The sequence below is a fragment of the Moschus berezovskii genome, chromosome 11 (assembly GCF_049115385.1).
Source record: "Moschus berezovskii isolate FMDL1 chromosome 11, NW_MosBer_1.0, whole genome shotgun sequence".
Taxonomy (NCBI): domain Eukaryota; kingdom Metazoa; phylum Chordata; class Mammalia; order Artiodactyla; family Moschidae; genus Moschus; species Moschus berezovskii.
This window is the reverse complement of record NC_142470.1, coordinates 60,925,663-60,942,899: the sequence shown is the minus strand read 5'-3', so window position 1 is coordinate 60,942,899 and position 17,237 is coordinate 60,925,663. Positions and strand designations below refer to the sequence as shown.

Here is a 17,237-nt window from a genome sequence, read left to right as displayed (position 1 = left end):
CTCTCCAGCTCTCTCTTTTTATTTATTTATGTATTTTTGATGGTGCTGGGTCTTCATTGCCTCGAGGGCTTTTCTCTAGTTGTGTTGACCCGGGGATACTCTCTAGTTGTGTTATGCGGGCTTCTTGAGGAGCATGGGCTCTAGGGCACATGGGCTTCAGTAGTTGTGGCATGTGGGCTCAGTAGTTGCAGTTCCCGGGCTCTGGAGCACAGGCTCAGTAGTGCAGTAGGGGCTTGATGGCTCTGGGGCCTTAGATCTTCCTGGACCAGGGATCAAATCAGTGTCTCCTGCATTGGCAAGCAGATTCTTTACTACTGAGCTAACAGGGACATCCTCCAGCTCTTTCTCCCTTGCCCTTTCTGCTTCAGTCACATGACCTTCTTACTTTGATGGGGTTCAAAGCAGGCCACCTCCAAGTATGTCACTTAAGTGTACTGATTCTTTTGAAATAAAGTTACTTTGGAAACAGTGTAAGAAGGTTCTGACCCTCCTCTGTCCCCATGAATGCCAGAAATACATCTATCATGGAAAGATACCCTACCTACGCCAGAAGGATGGGAGACATAGGGAATATGAGATAAGAAATTCAAGGCCAAGAAAGTTGTATAAACAAACAAGCTTCGTTACTTCAATAATCTGCTGCCCCAAGCAAAATCCCCTCTGTTTTGTCAAATTTTCTCAAATTTTCTTTGTCTGACAGGTATAAATGTTGCCTGCTTTGGTCATTTCTTTGAGCTATATACCTTTGAGGTTCTTGGATGTGTGAAGTTAAATTTGATTTTTTCTTTCTCTTTTTGATGTCTTTTGTCAATTTCATTACTAGACCAGCTCAAAAGAGCCTAGAATGGTAGAGGAAAGTTTTTTCCTCCTCTACACCTCATTCATGCCAAACTGATTTACAGCTCCCCTTTGTTCTCTCCCCTTGGCATGCTATCCCCCCAAATCTTTGTAAGACTGGCCTCCTCTTACATCTCTGCTCAAGCCACCTCCCATAAAACGGCACCTCTCATTGCACCCACCCTTTATTTTCTATCCTAAGAAAGATTGCACCCACCCTTTATTCTCTATCCTAAGACAGCTTTGCTATTTTCCTATTACTGGTGTAGATGCTAGAGCCGACGACCCAACCTCCCCTCCACCCCCATAATTACAGAGGAAGAAAAGAAGCCAGAGGTCAGAGTGGCCCCAGGCCCCCACTTCAGCCTTCTCCTCATCACTGTGAAGCAGAACTTGATTAAGTGTTGTCACTGCCATCACCTGACACCCTGACATGAGCTGCTGTCACTCTTGGCATCGTTCAACCAGTCCAGGCAACACAGCACCAGGGCAACAACCCCATGAGTGGTGGGAAGGATGCTGGAGTGACCTTCACTTCCCATGTTACTTCCGTATGATCCCCGCCAGATGAAAGGTTTCATACCTTTTGTCTCCGAGGGCTATTGGGATGCGGGCACAGGAGCTGGAGGTGCGGAGCTGGGGAGAAAGAGAAGCATTGGCCCTTTCAAACAGCCTGTGAGGAAACTCAAAACTTGAAGTTTGAGTTTAACAGACTCAAATAACAATGATAACTCATGACTTGGTTTCCAGAGGGTCCTTCCTGCCTCAGCCCACCTGGGCCCCTCTGTTTCTAGCCACCCCAGTTGCCAGAAGGGAAATTGTTCTCTGAGGCAGTGATGTCCTGAGTCCCAGGCCCCTGGCACCTTTTTTGTACCTCCCAGTCTTACTTTTCCTTGTCCACGTCCTGCATTTCATGGTTTTACGACCTGCTCTCAGAGAGGGATGTGAATTTTCACGATTACTTGTGTAAGCAAACAGTCATGCTTCTACAAATAAGAAAAGCAGTGCTTCTGGACTTCCCATGGACGTCACTTGGCTTGCTTCCACACTTCCCATTTAGGAGCCAGGATGTGGGTGGGATGTGATAGGAATTGTGAGGAGGCTCTGACTGTGGTCCCACACCCCTGGGCGGGCATCTCACCAGTTCTCTTGGTCATCCTCACCATGGCGTCCTGTTCAACCAGATGGTTCTGGGTACTTCAGCAAGGTTGTACCAGGGAGTGGGGAATGGGTGGGGAGGAGGTCTACCCGAAAGCACACAGTCTTACCCTTGTCCCTCTGACTGGTATGCTGGCGCAGTCACCCACTCCAACCTGTCTTTCAGACCGGACATGCTCCCACCCACCATTGTGTCATTTACCTTCCCCCACCTGCTTACTGCAGGCCAACCTGACGGGATGAGCCACACCCTAACCCTATGTTTGCTTGACACAGAATCCAGTACATCAAATCAAAATCCCCAAGCACTGTCCCCTTACTTGTCAAGTACCTGGATAGATCTCCTTGAAAGATAGTTGGAGCTGTGGTGTTGGAGAGTGCAACCTGCTGGAGGGGCAGACAAATTGAATTCCCAGTCCATTGAAGAGACTTCCTATTTCCGGTTGAGTTCATGGTGGGTGGGAGGGTGTCAGCTCTCCTCACTCAAACCCTCTGACGCTTTCTCTTTCCTTTCCAACAGACTATTTTCATTTGCTTTTCTCTTTCTGACTTCACTCTGTATGACACTCTCTATCTAGGTCCATCCAGGTCTCCAATTTTGTTCCTTTTATGGCTGAGTAACATTCCATTGTATACATGTACCATGTCTTCTTTATCCATTCATCTGTTGATGGACACTTGGGTTGCTTCCCTGTCCTTGCTATCGTAAATAATGCAGTTATGAATACTGGGATGCCTCTATCTTTTACACATACGTGTAGAATCTAGAAAAATGGTATAGATAGTCTTATTTGCAAAGCAGAAACAGGGACACATATGTAGAGAAAAAAGGTATGGACATTAAGGGGGATTGGGATTCACATTTATACCCTATTGATACTATGTATAAGATAAATAGTGAAAGTGAAGTCGCTCAGTCATGTCCGACCCTTAGCGACCCCACGGACTGCAGCCTACCAGGCTCCTCCATCTTTTCACTTTCACACATTGGAGAAGGCAATGGCAACCCACTCCAGTGTTCTTGCCTGGAGAATCCCAGGGACGGGGGAGCCTGGTGGGCTGCCATCTATGGGGTCACACAGAGTCGGACACGACTGAAGTGACTTAGCAGCAGCAGCAGCAGCATAAGATAAATAACTAATGAGAACATACTGTATAGCACAGGGAGCTCTACTCAATGATCTGTGTGACTTGAATGGGAAGAAAGTCCAAAAGGCAGGGGCTATTGGTGTACAGTAGAAACTGTCACACATTATAATGCAACTATACTCCAAAAAAATTAATTAAGAATAGCAAACAAAAAAAGAAGGCATGGAATGATACACACAAAAAATAGGCCATTTTTCTTTTCCAGGATAAGGCTCCTCAGTGCAAAGGAGGAGAGCTGGTTTTGGAAAATAACTTGGCCACAAACCAGGAATAGAACAGCCCTTGGAGGCTCTGTTTTAGTCTTTGTCACAGGTCCAGGAATTGAAACACAATTAAAATACAATATCTTAATGAAAAATATTAAAATGTAAGTATATATGTATATATACTTGTATAATTCATGAATATATTCCTCTTATAAAAAATTCAAACATTATGAATAAAGTTGAAGTTCCTCTTGATGACCCCCTCCCAGCCCCATCCCACTATTTTCAGTCTGATCTGTACTCTCCAGGGCTCTCTGCCTTCCATACTCTTAGAATCGCATAGTTATGCATTTTACTTTTTTTTTTTCGAAAAAAATTATTTATGTATTTGTTTGGCTGTGCTGGGTCTTAGTTGTGGCACCCGGGATTTTGGATCTCTGATCTTCATTGTGGCATGCAGGATCTTTTTTTTTAAGTTTCCGCATGCAGGATCTTTAGTTTCAGCATGTAGAATCTAGTTCCCTGACCAGGGATCAAACCCGGGTCCCCTGCATTGGGAGCACAGAGTCTTAGCCACTGGCCCACCAGGGAAGTCCAGGTGATACATTTTGGTTGGGCAGTGTTTATTTTTTCTTTTACGTGAATGATCTCATTCTGTGCTTAGAGTTCTGCAGTTTGACTTTTGCACACAATGATTCACCTGGATCTCTCTCCTTTCAGTGCTCTCTTTTTCTTTTTAATTTGCTGTGTTTTATTTAAGGTTTTTCCTAACAAAGGATGTTTAGCTTGTTTACTTTTTCCTAAACAATTCTAAAGTAAAAGTCCTTAAACATGCTTCTTTAGGGAAGACACCCAGGAGTGGAACAGTAAGTCATGTTAAAAATAAAGTAGGCGCTGTCAGGACTTCCCTGGTGGTCCAGTGGCTGAGACTCCATGCTCCCAGTGTAGGAGATCCCGGTTTGATCCCTGGTCAGGGAACTAGAGTCTATGTGCCACAACTAAAGATCCTGCGCGCCACAGTGAAGTTCGAAGATCCCGCACGCTGCAACTAAGACCTGGCACAGACAAATATGAAAATAAATATAAAAAAAATAAATTAGACACTATCAATTTTCTCTCCAAACTGGCTGTACCAATTTACTCTCACTCAGATGATTTGCAAGGCTTCCCTAATGGTTCAAGCACTAAAAAATTCTGCCTGTGACGCAGGAGACACAGGAGACTCAGGTTCGATCCCTGGGTTGGGAAGACTCCTGCAAGAAGCCATGGCAACCCCCTCCAGTGTTCTTTTGCACATGGAGAATCCCATGGACAGAGGAGCCTGGTGGGTGATAGTCCATGGGGTTGCAAAGAGTCAGACACAACTGAAGCTACTGAGCACCTACACACAGATGAGTCAAACGCCATCACAATTTGTTAGTTTTCTTGCTGGCATGTCCTCTCTTTGGGGCCTGAGAATAGTGGGTGGAGTTGAACCAAGGAAAGGGAACAATACCACTGCAGGGGCTCCCAGAGGGCACCTCTGCTTTCTCCCCCAAAGCAGCCGCCTGCCTCCCGGGAGTCCTATTCCATGTTGCGGATGGGTACCACTTGGATGCCTGCTCCTAACAGCTGTCCCATCCTTTGAACAGCAGTTAGGAAGCAGACTGAGCTGGGAGAGAGGCTTTGCTGGGTTGCAGGGTCTACTTCCATCCACATCTTGTGCCCTGGCTTGGAGAACTGCGAAGAAGGAGGAGAGGGTGTTGGGAGCGAGTCACTGAGGATTGGCACATTGTTTTTTCCCAACTAAGTCATATGGCACTCCCCCCTTTTTTGTTTTGATAGAAGGCTTTAAAAACTTAGTACTATTTTATTTGAGTAGGTAATATATTCACATGATTCAAAAATCAAACAATATGCAAAGTATTGAGAGAAATGTCCTGCTCCCATCCTCATCCCCTTGTATCTTATTCCCCAGCCCCTCATGACTATTTTTAAATTTGTTATATATCTTCCAGAGTTCTCAAAATCAGATAAAAGACATTGGAAGGGACTTCCTTATTTCTTTTTAAACTTTTTGTTTTGTATTGGGGTAAGGTTGATTAACAACGTTGTGATAGTTTCAGGTGGACAGCAAAGGGACTCAGCCATACATATACATGTATCCATTCTCCCCCAAACTCCCCTCTCATCCAGGCTGTCGCATAACATTGAGCAGAGTTCCATGTGCTATAAATTAGAGGATTGCCTTATATATTTTTTTCTGCCTTTTGTTACGTAAAAGCTGTGTTCTTAGTTGCTCAGTCGTGGCTGACTCTTGCGACCCCATAGACTGTAGCCTGCCAGGCTCCTCTGTCCATGGGATTCTCCAGGCAAGAATAATGGAGTGGGTTGCCATTTCCTTCTCCAGGGGATCTTCCAGACCCAGGAATCGAACTCAGGTCTCCTGAATTGCAGGCAGACTCCTTAATGACTGAGCTTTTAGGGAAGCCCACATAAAAGCTAGCACACTATAAACACTGCCTCTTGTTCTTTTAGTTTTCACAATATCTTGGAGAGGATTCCCATAATTCATTCTATAAATGTTTCACAATTCATTTAGCCAGTCTTCTTTGATAGAAACTTGAGTTGTTTCTCATCTTTTGCTGTTACAAGTGATAAACAATGAATCATTTTGAACATTATTGCACATAGCTGTATGTCCATTTGTAGGATAAACCCCAAAAGTGAATTTGCTGGGCCATAGCGGGTTGTGTATTTGTAATGTTCATATTTACTATCAAATTTCCTCTGTAGGAGTTGAACCCATTTATTCTCCTCATACATGCACTGTAATGTTCAGGAGTGAGTGTTTCCCCAGTCTTCCCAATGGAGTGTGATGTTAAACTTTTGCTATTTGCTAATCTATTGTTTTTCCTGTGGTCATGTATGGATGAGGGCTGGACTGTGAAGAAAGCTGATCGCCGAAGAATTGATGCTTTTGAACTGTGGTGCTGGAGAAGACTCTTGAGAGTCCCTTGGACTGCAAGGAGATCCAACCAGTCCATTCTAAAGTTCGATCCTGGGTGTTCATTGGGAGGACTGATGCTAAAGCTGAAGCTCCAATACTTTGGCCACCTCATGCGATGAGTTGACTCACTGGAATAGACTCTGATGCTGGGAGGGATTGGGGGCGGGAGGAGAAGGGGACGACAGAGAATGAGATGGCTGGATGGCATCACCGACTCGATGGACATGAGTTTGGGTGAACTCCGGGAGTTGGTGATGGACAGGGAGGACTGGCGTGCTGTGATTCATGGGGTCGCAAAGAGTCGGACACGACTGAGCGACTGAACTGAACTGAACTGAACTGAATCTGATAGAAGAGTGTAATCTCAGAGTGCTGTTAATTCAACTTTATTCTAAGTAATATGGAGCATCTTTTACTCTGTCCAAGATCAAATGGTATTTCCTTTTCAGAGGACAACCTATTAATATACTGTTTTATTAAATTTCTGCCTATTGTTTTGGTGGATTTTCATGATTGCTTTTTTCCTACTGTTTTGTGGGAACTCTATATATTAAGCAAATTATCTCTTTGTCTGAGATCGCAATTCCTTTTTTCCCCCTGGGTTGTTTTTGTGTTTTGACTGGTGACTTCTGCAATCCTGAAAGTTTCCTCTTGGCCCCATTCATTCTTTCATCCTCCCTGCCTGTGTTCATGCTGGTCCATCTATCTAGACTACTCTCTCCTTTTCTTTGTGTGGGGAACTCTTGCTCATCCTTTTAGGCCTGATTCAAACATCGCACAGCTTGACCCTCGGTCTCCAGAGCAAGTCTTGTCACCCCTCTTAGCTGCTCCTTTCATACTTTGTCATGTCTCTACTTGTTACGCTGTCTTATTTTTAAAAATCCACCTTCCCTATCTAACTAGGAATGCCTTAACTTTCTGGTTTCTGTACTCCCAGCCCCTAGGACATAACACTGGCTTAAGATGTGTTTGTTGAATAAATGAATAGAGAAACACTTCACAGCTGTTACCACCAGCCCTTACTCCCTATAATACTTTAGCTGATCCTGTTTTTCAGAGGAAACTTGTGTACCATATATACTTTTGTTGAATAACATAAGTGAAACGGAAGGGTGTTCAAGCTGGTCTTTGCTGGCCAGTGATGTTCCTAAGCACTTTGCATTCAGTGATGAGGAGTGGGTTTCTAATTCCCCAAGGAGAATGCTCATGACTTCATTCACCTTTACTCTTCTACATCAGATCCGAGACAAGTCAATGACCATGTGGAAAAAAATTTGTTTTCAGTGAAATTTATTTCAGAATCATTGAACAATCTGATCATTCTTCCCTATTCATAAATAATTCTATTTAAATAATCTGAGCTTGTATGTTTTCAGGCTTGGTGAAAGGACTTGACAGAAGGATGGCACACTAGCCCAAAGGAAATTGGTTCCATAGCTCTCGAAGGCTAGGATTTTTCACAGAGGTGGCTGCTTCTTGGCCCCCTGGAACTAAATTAAATAGACTAACCCATCAATAAATAAATAAATAAATAGTTAAGCGGTTGCTCATCAGAACCTGGGTGCAAAGGACAGAGGACTTCTTTGAAACTAGTGTGCCATGGTTTTTGCCAGGCTGGCTTTGAGTGAGTAGAAGTGAGAGGGCTGGCTCAGTGAGTGGGGTCTGAGGATGGGCACTGGGAGGAGGGGGTTGCTCCTCCCGGCTGGTAGGGAGATCTCTCAGCACTAATACAGGGAAGGCAGTTGGGCATGGATCAGACAACAGTGAGGTTCAGTCTGCAGCTGTGTTCTTCCCTTCCCTTCTGCCAGTCCTCGGGGTTATTCAGCCCACGTGGACTCCCTGGGTATGGCTTTCTTTAGGGAGAGAGGGTTTCCATTCTGAAATCAGTTATATCCTGGCCACCTCTAAAATGTCCCAGGAAGACGGGCTTTTCTTCGGCTTGAGAAGTGCTGATGTACCAGTTAGGGTACAGGACAGACTCAAATTCAACTGTATTCTTGATTTCTGTCTTGTAGAAGACAAATCGCTTTTCCATATTCCTCTTGGGGTAGACTTTGGGGTCTACTTCCTGCAGCAAAACAGAAATAAACATCTTTAAGAAGGAAAGGGCAAAGACATTCTACTCTGGTCTGGACAAAGTTGTTCTCTGGGTCGTTTAAAATGGATTAGCAGGGCTCAGGTCTGGGAGCCAAACTCCTGAGCTGTCTCTGTGATCCTGGCCTTCTGTGTGGTGACAGAGGACACACTTACCCTTCTCTGAAACTTTGCATCAAATGCTAGGGTGCATAACATATGTGGAAATGTCTTCAAAAGTGAAAATTAGGTAAAAGCTTCTAGGTGTAGCTACTTTCCAGGGACTTATCCTGTATTTTTCCTCATGGCTCTGGCTAGAATGACTTCAAGTTGGACATGAAATTTTTGCTGGGAAAACTGGTGGGAGGAGGAGGTGTGATTTTGGGAATGCAGTGGAGATGGCAGTGAGTGGTCCCTTGAACCAACTAAGTTCTCAAAGTGTCATCTGTCAAATGGTGGTTGTTGTTTAGTCACTCAGAAGTGTCCGACTCTTATGTGATCCCATGAACTATAACCCACCAGGCTCATCTGTCCATAGCATTTCCAGGCAAGAATACTGGAGTGAGTTGCCATTTCCTACTCCAAGGGTTCTTCCCGACCCAGAGGTCTAATTGGAATCTCTTGCGTTGGCAGGCAGATTCTTTACCTCTGAGCCACCACGGAAGTCCCATCAAATGGAGGTACTCTAACAATGTATAATCTGTTGGGTGGCAAGACGGAAGAAAATCTGCAGAATAATTTATTTTTTGGTGATGGGAATGAAAGCTACATGCATTTGACACTTACATTAAATTGATTTCCATTTATGCAAAATTATCATGTAGGTCTACTCCCACTCCCAGAAGTTCTGGGGAAGGGGGAAAGTTAGTTGTCTTTGAAGTAAGTGATGGCTAGGGATGTCCCAGAAGAGCCTGAGAAGGGCCTTCAGCCCCTGGTACTCACTCACCTCCAGCTGCAGGGTGGGCGTATCACCTTTCTTCACACAAGACAGGTATAGATTCTTGTCCCTGATACCCAAGGCCACAGGAATCTTGTTGTCTCTTTCCTCTGCTTGCACGAAGCTCATGCAGAACACCACTGGGGAGAGGAGAGAGGTCTTGTGGTCAGGACATGGCACTGCAGGGTCAGCCCAATCCCTGGACCCCAAGCCCAAGACTCATACAGTATAGCATACTCTGTGGGAACCCGCACTGAGGTTCCTATGGCAACCCACACTGAGGTTCCTGCAGCCTAACAGATAGAGCAATCCCAGCGATCATAGCAGCTTCAGTTTCTTGAAACAGGTTTTTCCCTCTCGGGGCTTCTCAGAGACTCATCATAGTGGCAATAGGAGAAAGCTCTCATGTCCCTGACTGGTAATGTGCCCATCCAAAAGAACAGAACAGTATGATCAACATGAAAATTGAAAAAAGAGATAAAGCTGAGCTCCTGAAAGACACTGGGCATGAATCTGTTTCAGGACTGTAAACAGGAAAGTGGGAAGAACCTGGGAAAGGAGAAGCTTAGCTGGGAAAAGAGGTTCCAAAGAAAAGACATGCAGTTTTAGTCTTCCTTAGTTACAGCTGTCTCACTTAGAGGCCCCAGGGTCATGCTCACAACGCTGTTCTGAAGAAACAGGGTTGTCTCGGCTTGGTTGAAACCAGGATGCTTTCCCTCAGGGATGCCTCTCTTCGAGGTCAGCACCCCTTGAAGAGAACAGTCTGTCTGTTCCTTTCAACTGCCCCCTTGGTTGCACCCCTGTGTACAGGGTTCAACCACAGTGGCAAAGTGCCAGACAGATTCCCACAACCCATGGACCACCCCTGCATTTGAAACAATTGCCAGGGACATGGGCTTCCCTGGTGGCTCAATGGTAAAGGATCTGCCTGCCAATGCAGGAGACACGGGATCGATCCCTAGTCCGGGAAGATCCCACATGCCACAGAGCAACTAAGCCCATGCACCACAGCTACTGAGCCTGTACTCTAGAGTCCATGAGCCACCTGCTGAAGCCCCCTCACCCTAGAGCCCATGCTCCACAGCAAGAGAAGCCACTGCAATGAGAATCCCCTGCACCACAGCTCAAGAGTAGCCCCAGCTCACCACAAGTACAGAAAAGCCCTCACAGCAACAAAGACCCACACAGCCAAAAATAAAGAAAAATTAGAAAAAGAAAAATGTTGCTGGTGACAGTACAGAGATATAAGTTCCTGCTTGTCAGTTAGGTTTCCCTCTAACGAACCATCTGGTTTTGGATGGGAAGGATGTTAGGGGTGAGAGGGCAGGGTTGGGAATGAGGAGGGACAAATTATCTCCCCACCATTCTAGTTTCAACTCCAACAACCGGAAGAAAGAACCCACAGGCAGTTAGGTCATGTCCATCAAATGACCTTTTTCTAACAGAAGCCCTGCCATTAAATGACTTGGTTGGGCAGTGGTCCTGGGCTTGCTGGAGCAGTCTGATTTCTCAGAGTTACCTCTGTTGCTGAAAAATGAACGTACTAAGGGACTCAATGTGGTCTCATCACTAGAATCCAAACAGAACGTTTGCATGTCCTTCATTATTGTTGTTGTTATTTACTTGCTAAATCATATATGACTCTTTGCAACCCCCTTGACTATAGCCCTCTAGGTCATGGGATTTCCCAGGCAAGAATCCTGGAGTGGGTTTCCATTTCCTTCTCCAGAGGATCTTCCTGATCCAGGGATTGAACCTATGTCTCCTGAATTGACACGCAGATTCTTTACCATTGAACCATCTGGGAAGCCCCAGCATGTTCTTTATTATATGTTATTTCACTGCCATGGATCATTTTCCTTAATGGTCTGCTCTGTTGAAAATGTAGAGAATTAGCAAGCAACGAGGAGGCCAAGAAAAGAGACAAAGTCCCCAGGTACCTTCTCGGCTCATTTCCTGTGAGAGGAGGTGGAGAGCCTTCAGCACACACGGGCTAGCCAGCACCAGGGATTTTTGCTCTCTGTCCTGGAGTTTGCAGTTTACTGACTGCACGGCTGCATCACACAGAAGCTCGTCGGAGGACGTTTCGAAGATGACAGGCTCTGAAATGTGGAGCACAGACATCGTTTAGGGAGATGCCCAGGTGATGATGGGAGGCAGAATTTGTTTCCTTGGAGGACATCTGAGCATGCCTAGATGATGCTCGATTACATCAGTGGAGAGGAAGTTGGGCTGGGTCAGAACATTGGGCCTGGCACCCTAAGATGTAGGTTCAAACTTCAGCTCTATTACTTGCTGTGGATGAGCCATGGCGTCACTTATGTAACATGGTTGTGGCAACAGATGTGGCCCAGCAAGGAAATTCTGAGATTCACGGGATATAGTGTAAATGAAAGCATCCAGAATGATGGCTGCTTTACAAAAATGAGTAGTTATCAAGGCCCTATTTTAAGAATAGTTTCAACAACTAAAAAGGAGACCAAAACCATCACCAACTTGGATTTTATACAGCAGTGTATTGAAATGTAACATTTTGGGTACCATTTTATGCAGGCCTGTAAATTCTGGAAAAGCTTCCATAATTTTAGGATGCATAGCATGATTAGCCAGTTACATCATTATTTCATTAAGGAAGAATTCCTTAAAAAATCTTTTAAGTGAACAAGTCAGTCTGATGGAAGACAAAACAACAAAAAAGACTAGTTTCAACTGAAGAGATGATTAACTGGGTTTCTAGGTGTCTGTTTTCCTCTCATTACTGGGCCATCTACTTTTAAAGGGTTTCAACCTCAGCGGGGGTAAGTTGACTGTTGGGTTATGGCCTCTGAGAAGCAAATGACCGGCGATCTCAAGTCTGTCCTCAGCTCTCATTAGGTACCTTCTTCGAAGATGAATGAAAGGATGCTCCTCAGGTCATCATCATGGAAGACATGTGCGTAGGCACTGCTCCTCAGCTTCTCCATGGCCACGATGACTGACACCACCTGCCTGAAGCTTTTGTTGTAGAGCTGGTGAGAAATCTGCAGCTGGATGTTTCCATCTCCCATGGAGCCGAGGTCCAGGTGTTGGATGCAGCTCTGTGAAGAGAACAAAGAAGGAAGTCAGCGTGGGAAGGTGATTGGGCCACACAACTCCTGTTTTGACACGAGAGAGGAGGAAGGAGGAGATTCATGCGTGCTCAGCCACTCAGTCATGTCCGACACTCAGAGACCCCATGGGCTGTAGCCAGGCTCCTTTGTCCATGGGATTCTCCAGGCAAGAATACTAAAGTGGGTTGCCATTTTCTCCTCCAGGGAGTCTTCTGGACCCAGGGATCAAACCCGCTGTGTTTCCTGCATTGGTGGCCAGATTCTTTACCACTGAGCCACCTTGGAAGCCCAAGGAAGAGATAACAGAGCTTCTAAAGATAAACTTTCATCTCCACAGCCCAGAGAGGTTAAGTGGCTTATTCAAAAACATGGCGGCCTGTGAGAAGCAGACCCTAAACCATAATGTAAGCTTTCTAATGCAGTATACAACATTCTTCTAGAATAAATCCATTCTTACCTTATCTTTTCTTACACATGCTTCACCTAACCATAAACTTATACCTTCTTATACTATCTATCTTTTTGGAAGCCTAATGCACCAACGTTATGTGTTTTGTTTTTTCATGGCCATGATGATCAGATTTTCAACATGCCTCTGCCCAGTCAACAATGTTCTATACAATCTTTTTCTCAAATGCTTTCTCATAAGCATCCTGCAAAAAAGTGGTTACTATTATGAAATAGTTCCTCAGTACAGAGAAACTGTTTAATTAACTGCATTAGGCCTTAACTGAAGTTGCTTGCAAGGCATGATAATGGTTTGAAAGTTTGAAGCACAGCTCAAGAGACCTGTAATAACACAGAGGAAAGCTGAGTGGGAGGGACATTCTGCCCAGAGCAGAGGCCCCATGAGAGAGAGCCAGAATGCTGCAAGAGACTGTGGGAGGGTGGGCTGGACAGAGAAACTGGGCTCCATCCAGGGCTGGAGAAAACCAGTTATGCTGGTTTTAAAACCTTTAAAGAAAGGAACTTTTAACAAGACAGGAATGCTTGATAAGGCTGGAGGAGGTTGTCACGAACTAAAAACATCAGAGGGAACAGCTGCCTGCTAATTGGTACAACTGCACTAGCTAGGCTGATGGCTGGACTATCTGAGAGAGTTATTAGATTACAGAAGTTATTACACTTACGAAAGAGGAGGGACAGCTGGAGGGTTAACAACGCTCTCTGGGTCACAAAGCATCGGACTCTACTGAGTGATTGAGCACACACACACAAAGAAACACTCCTCTGCTAGATAAACTTAGCTCCTACTGGTAATATCTCAGAGCCAAGGGTTGCAGGATGCTAGGGTCTCGGACATCATTCTGCTTATGACCCTTATTATTCAGACGAGGATCAAAGGGGTAAAACAACTTGCTCAAGATCCAACAGCAAGTGAATAATTTTCTCGTAACTCCCAAACTCAACTTTTTGTTTATATCATGACTTGTTGTCCTTAAGCTCCACTACAGGGAGCAAAAAACAATTCCACCCTTAAAGGAGGCAGACATGTTTATTCTCAAGGTCATCTTCTCTGGGTCAGGTTCAGTTCAAGTGATTAACGTAGCTTCATCATTTTTAGAGCTGAACACCTCTCCTAAAAGAAGAATTAAATTTGCTTGGAAGCCTGAACTGTCTTCCCAAGAGGAGACAGCAAGCACTAGCTCTACTTAAATTCCCCTTCTAAAAGCCTCTGCAAGCATGGCCAGCATCACCAAGCCTCAGTGAAACACTGGTGGCGTGGGAGTTGCGGAGTGGCCAGCTTCCATTTGTCTCACTGGAAGAGGAGAAAGTCATTCCATCACAAAATTCCATAGGAACAAGCCGGCCCAGAACACTTGAGTCTTTCTTCTGTCAGAGCCCCTCAACATGTTGGGATCAACGCCCATGGACTCACCTTCATCTGTTTGGGGCCATCAACCTCAAATAACAGTTCATTCTCATCACTGTAATAAAAACAGAAAGATTGCTCAGTTACATCTCCTAGACAAGATTAGCTTTTCTTCCCCATTGATAATCTTCACCATCAATGCATGTGTGCTAAGTTGCTTCAGTTGTGTCTGACTCTTTGCAATCCTGTGGCTCCTCTGTCCATGGGATTCTCCAGGCAAGAATACTGGACTATTGCCACGCCCTCATCCAGATCATCTTCTGGACCCAGGGATTGAACCCATGTCTGCTGTGTCTCCTGCATTGCAGGCAGATTCTTTACCCACTGAGTCACCTGGGAAACTGGGCAATAGGAAACTGCAAACAACGTGTTCCTTAGGGTTGCCTGAAGCAGGCAGTTGCCATGGTAATATACATGGAGAAGGGCAGGTACCCATTGCTCTCTGAGCTCTCTGTTGTATCCTGAGAACTAACTTCCAGCCCAGTGAAAATCTGAGCTTTCCTTCTCAGTTAAGCCAAATCTGCCAAGGGATCCCCTGGATTGTCCAGTTGGAATCTTTCTTTCCTGTTTCCATCTGAAGGAAGCCCCTGAAGCAGCATCTGGGTGGCCTAGGGGTGCCATGGCTGGACTTGCAGTGGGACATCAGTCCTTAAACCATGTTGACTTGGAACCCTGTTTGCCACTGTGTAAGAGGCAGTTTGGGAGACGAATCTGGTCTCTAAGCACATATAAAAATCCACTCTTGAGAGGAAAGCCCTGCTCACACAATTGGTATCAATCTTCCCACTGACCTGTAGTAAGCCATCATTTCGTTGATGGGTTCAGGTACAGTTGCCATGGCTGCTTCAGAAACCTGTGCAAACAGGAGAAAAATGAGTGACCATTTGGCCTGCCAGTCCCCATGAGGGCTGCCTTCTTTACATGTGAATTGCCCTCAGCATCATGTACCTGGCAGGCAAGCAAAGAAGCCGTTTTCGAATGAATGAGTGAATGCACGAAAGTCATCCTTTGGGTTCAGAGTAAGTGAAATTCACTCAGCGGTATCTGACTCTTCGCAATTCTCAAGGCCAGAATACTGGAGTGGGTAGCCTTTCCCTTCTCCAGGGGATCTTCCCAACCCAGGGATCGAACCCAGGTCTCCTACATTGCAGGTGGATCCTTTGCCAGCTGAACCACAGGGGTCCAGAGTAAAGCATTTGCTAAACAAATCCCAAACCAGGAGCGGATCTCTTAGGTGATCTGGGGCAGAGGTAGGATCCCGAGCTCTCAGATGCCAGCTGCTAGATAAGTGGTATTAATTCCCCTATTATTTTGCAGGTTATGGCATTATAACACAGCTGGCAGTTTTGCAGAAAGCCCAGATGTCAGGCAGAGAGGGAAGAGAAGAGAGAGTGAGGAAGACAGAAGAAAAGAGAGAGAGCCTCGCTTAAGACCTAGTCAGAAGGAAGAATTAAAGTGGTACCTGGGCAATGAAGGTTGGCTGGAGAGAATAGAATCCCTGGGTGGCTTGCTGTGCCTCCAAGCGGGTATACTGTCTGCTGGTTTCTCCTACGCTCTTTTATGGCCTTCAAAAGCAGAAGTGGAGAGCTGAGAGATTTCCCCTTTGGTTAACTGATTTCACAACCAAGTTAAAAAAAAACAACAACGAGGATTGATAGTAACTTCTGGGAGAGAAATAATTCTCCATTCCTTGGGAGGACAAGTGGTAGCAAACCATGACACATTCTTGCAAATGTGTCATTATGCAAATATATGTTGGTTTTTCTGAAAACTATTGTGCAGATGATGTCAAACCAAAATAGCGGGTTTTCCTAGGTTAGAAAGATGTTTCAAGTTTGTATCTCTGGGGACAAAGTGGAGGACACACAGAGGCACACACACGAAAATGCTCCCTCACTCACTCCTTGCACTTAAGTTTAGGAAATTTTTCACTTGGAGATGGATAAATGAACATAGGGAAGTGACAGTAACCCTGCGAATTCTGAACCCATCATGCTGTTTTCTACCTTGGAGGCTCTGGGTCAATTACTGGAGCCTCCGGGGAGACATTTGATCTTGTTAGGATGAGGCAGGGAAAACACAGTTGTGCAGGGATGCAGGCTTCAGATGGAGCTGGGGGAACCTTGGAGACAAGCTCATCCAACCCATTCTGACCAGGTGCTGGTATCCTAGCCGATTGCATATGGAATCGACGTTAATATTTGATGGACAGTGAAATGAGCCTGGATTGAGAACCTGTTTGAAAAGATTGTGAATAAGTTTCATAGTCACATTCCCTTTTTAAAATGCAGAGACGTTGGGGTCTTTTCTGGAGGTCCAGTGATTAAGACTCTGGGTTTCCACTGCAACAGGGTTAAGTTCTATCCTTGGTTGGGGAACTGAGATCCCGCATGCCTCATGGTGGGGCTACAAAAAAATCTGCAGAGATGGTTTATGCCTAACAGAATTTTTTTTTTTTTCTGTTAAGTCTGAAAAGCAAAATATTTCAAAATAAAAATATTCAGCTGAGACTGTATCTGTTGGTAGCTCCAAGAGTTATTAGACATTAGACCTTTTTTTCCTCTAGTTTTACTGCAATGCAATTTACATTAACATTGTATAAGTTTAAGGTATTCAACAGGGGCTTCCCTGATGGCTCAGAGGTAAAGAATCTGCCTGCAGTTCCGGAGATGCAGGAGATGTAGTTTCGATCCCTGGATTGGGAAGATCCCCTGGAGAAGGAAATGGCAACTCATTCCAGTATTCTTGCCTGGAAAATTCCATGGACAGAAGAGCCTGGTGGGGTACAGTCCAGGGGGTCGCAAAGAGTCAGACATGATTGAGCGACTAAGTACAGCACAAGGTATACAAGTTGATGATTTTATACATATATGTGTGTGTGTATATATATATATATATATATATATAGCAAAAACTTAACCATTCA

General features: G+C 45.0%; 1 protein-coding gene across 1 annotated transcript; it reads right to left on the bottom strand.

The window, feature by feature from the left end:
• Positions 1–7,612: 7,612 nt before the first annotated feature.
• IL1B (interleukin 1 beta) lies at positions 7,613–15,868 on the bottom strand. The gene is made up of 7 exons (XM_055400950.2): positions 15,774–15,868; positions 15,103–15,164; positions 14,318–14,366; positions 12,228–12,426; positions 11,290–11,451; positions 9,359–9,489; positions 7,613–8,407 (listed from the first exon to the last, which is right to left on the bottom strand). Exons 2-7 carry the CDS (start codon positions 15,147–15,149, stop codon positions 8,195–8,197), a joined length of 801 nt encoding a protein of 266 aa, XP_055256925.1. The 5' UTR covers positions 15,150–15,164; positions 15,774–15,868; the 3' UTR covers positions 7,613–8,194.
• Positions 15,869–17,237: the final 1,369 nt, after the last annotated feature.

What these genes read in the sequence shown, in the direction of transcription:
- IL1B (XM_055400950.2), bottom strand. Translation starts at nt 15,149, where the DNA reads ATGGCAACTGTACCTGAACCCATCAACGAAATGATGGCTTACTACAG. An exon ending in ATGGCCCCAAACAGATGAAG is followed by an intron (nt 12,427 to 14,317) that starts GTGAGTCCATGG and finishes TTCTCTTCACAG; the next exon opens with AGCTGCATCCAACACCTGGA. An exon ending in TTCATTCATCTTCGAAGAAG is followed by an intron (nt 11,452 to 12,227) that starts GTACCTAATGAG and finishes TCCACATTTCAG; the next exon opens with AGCCTGTCATCTTCGAAACG.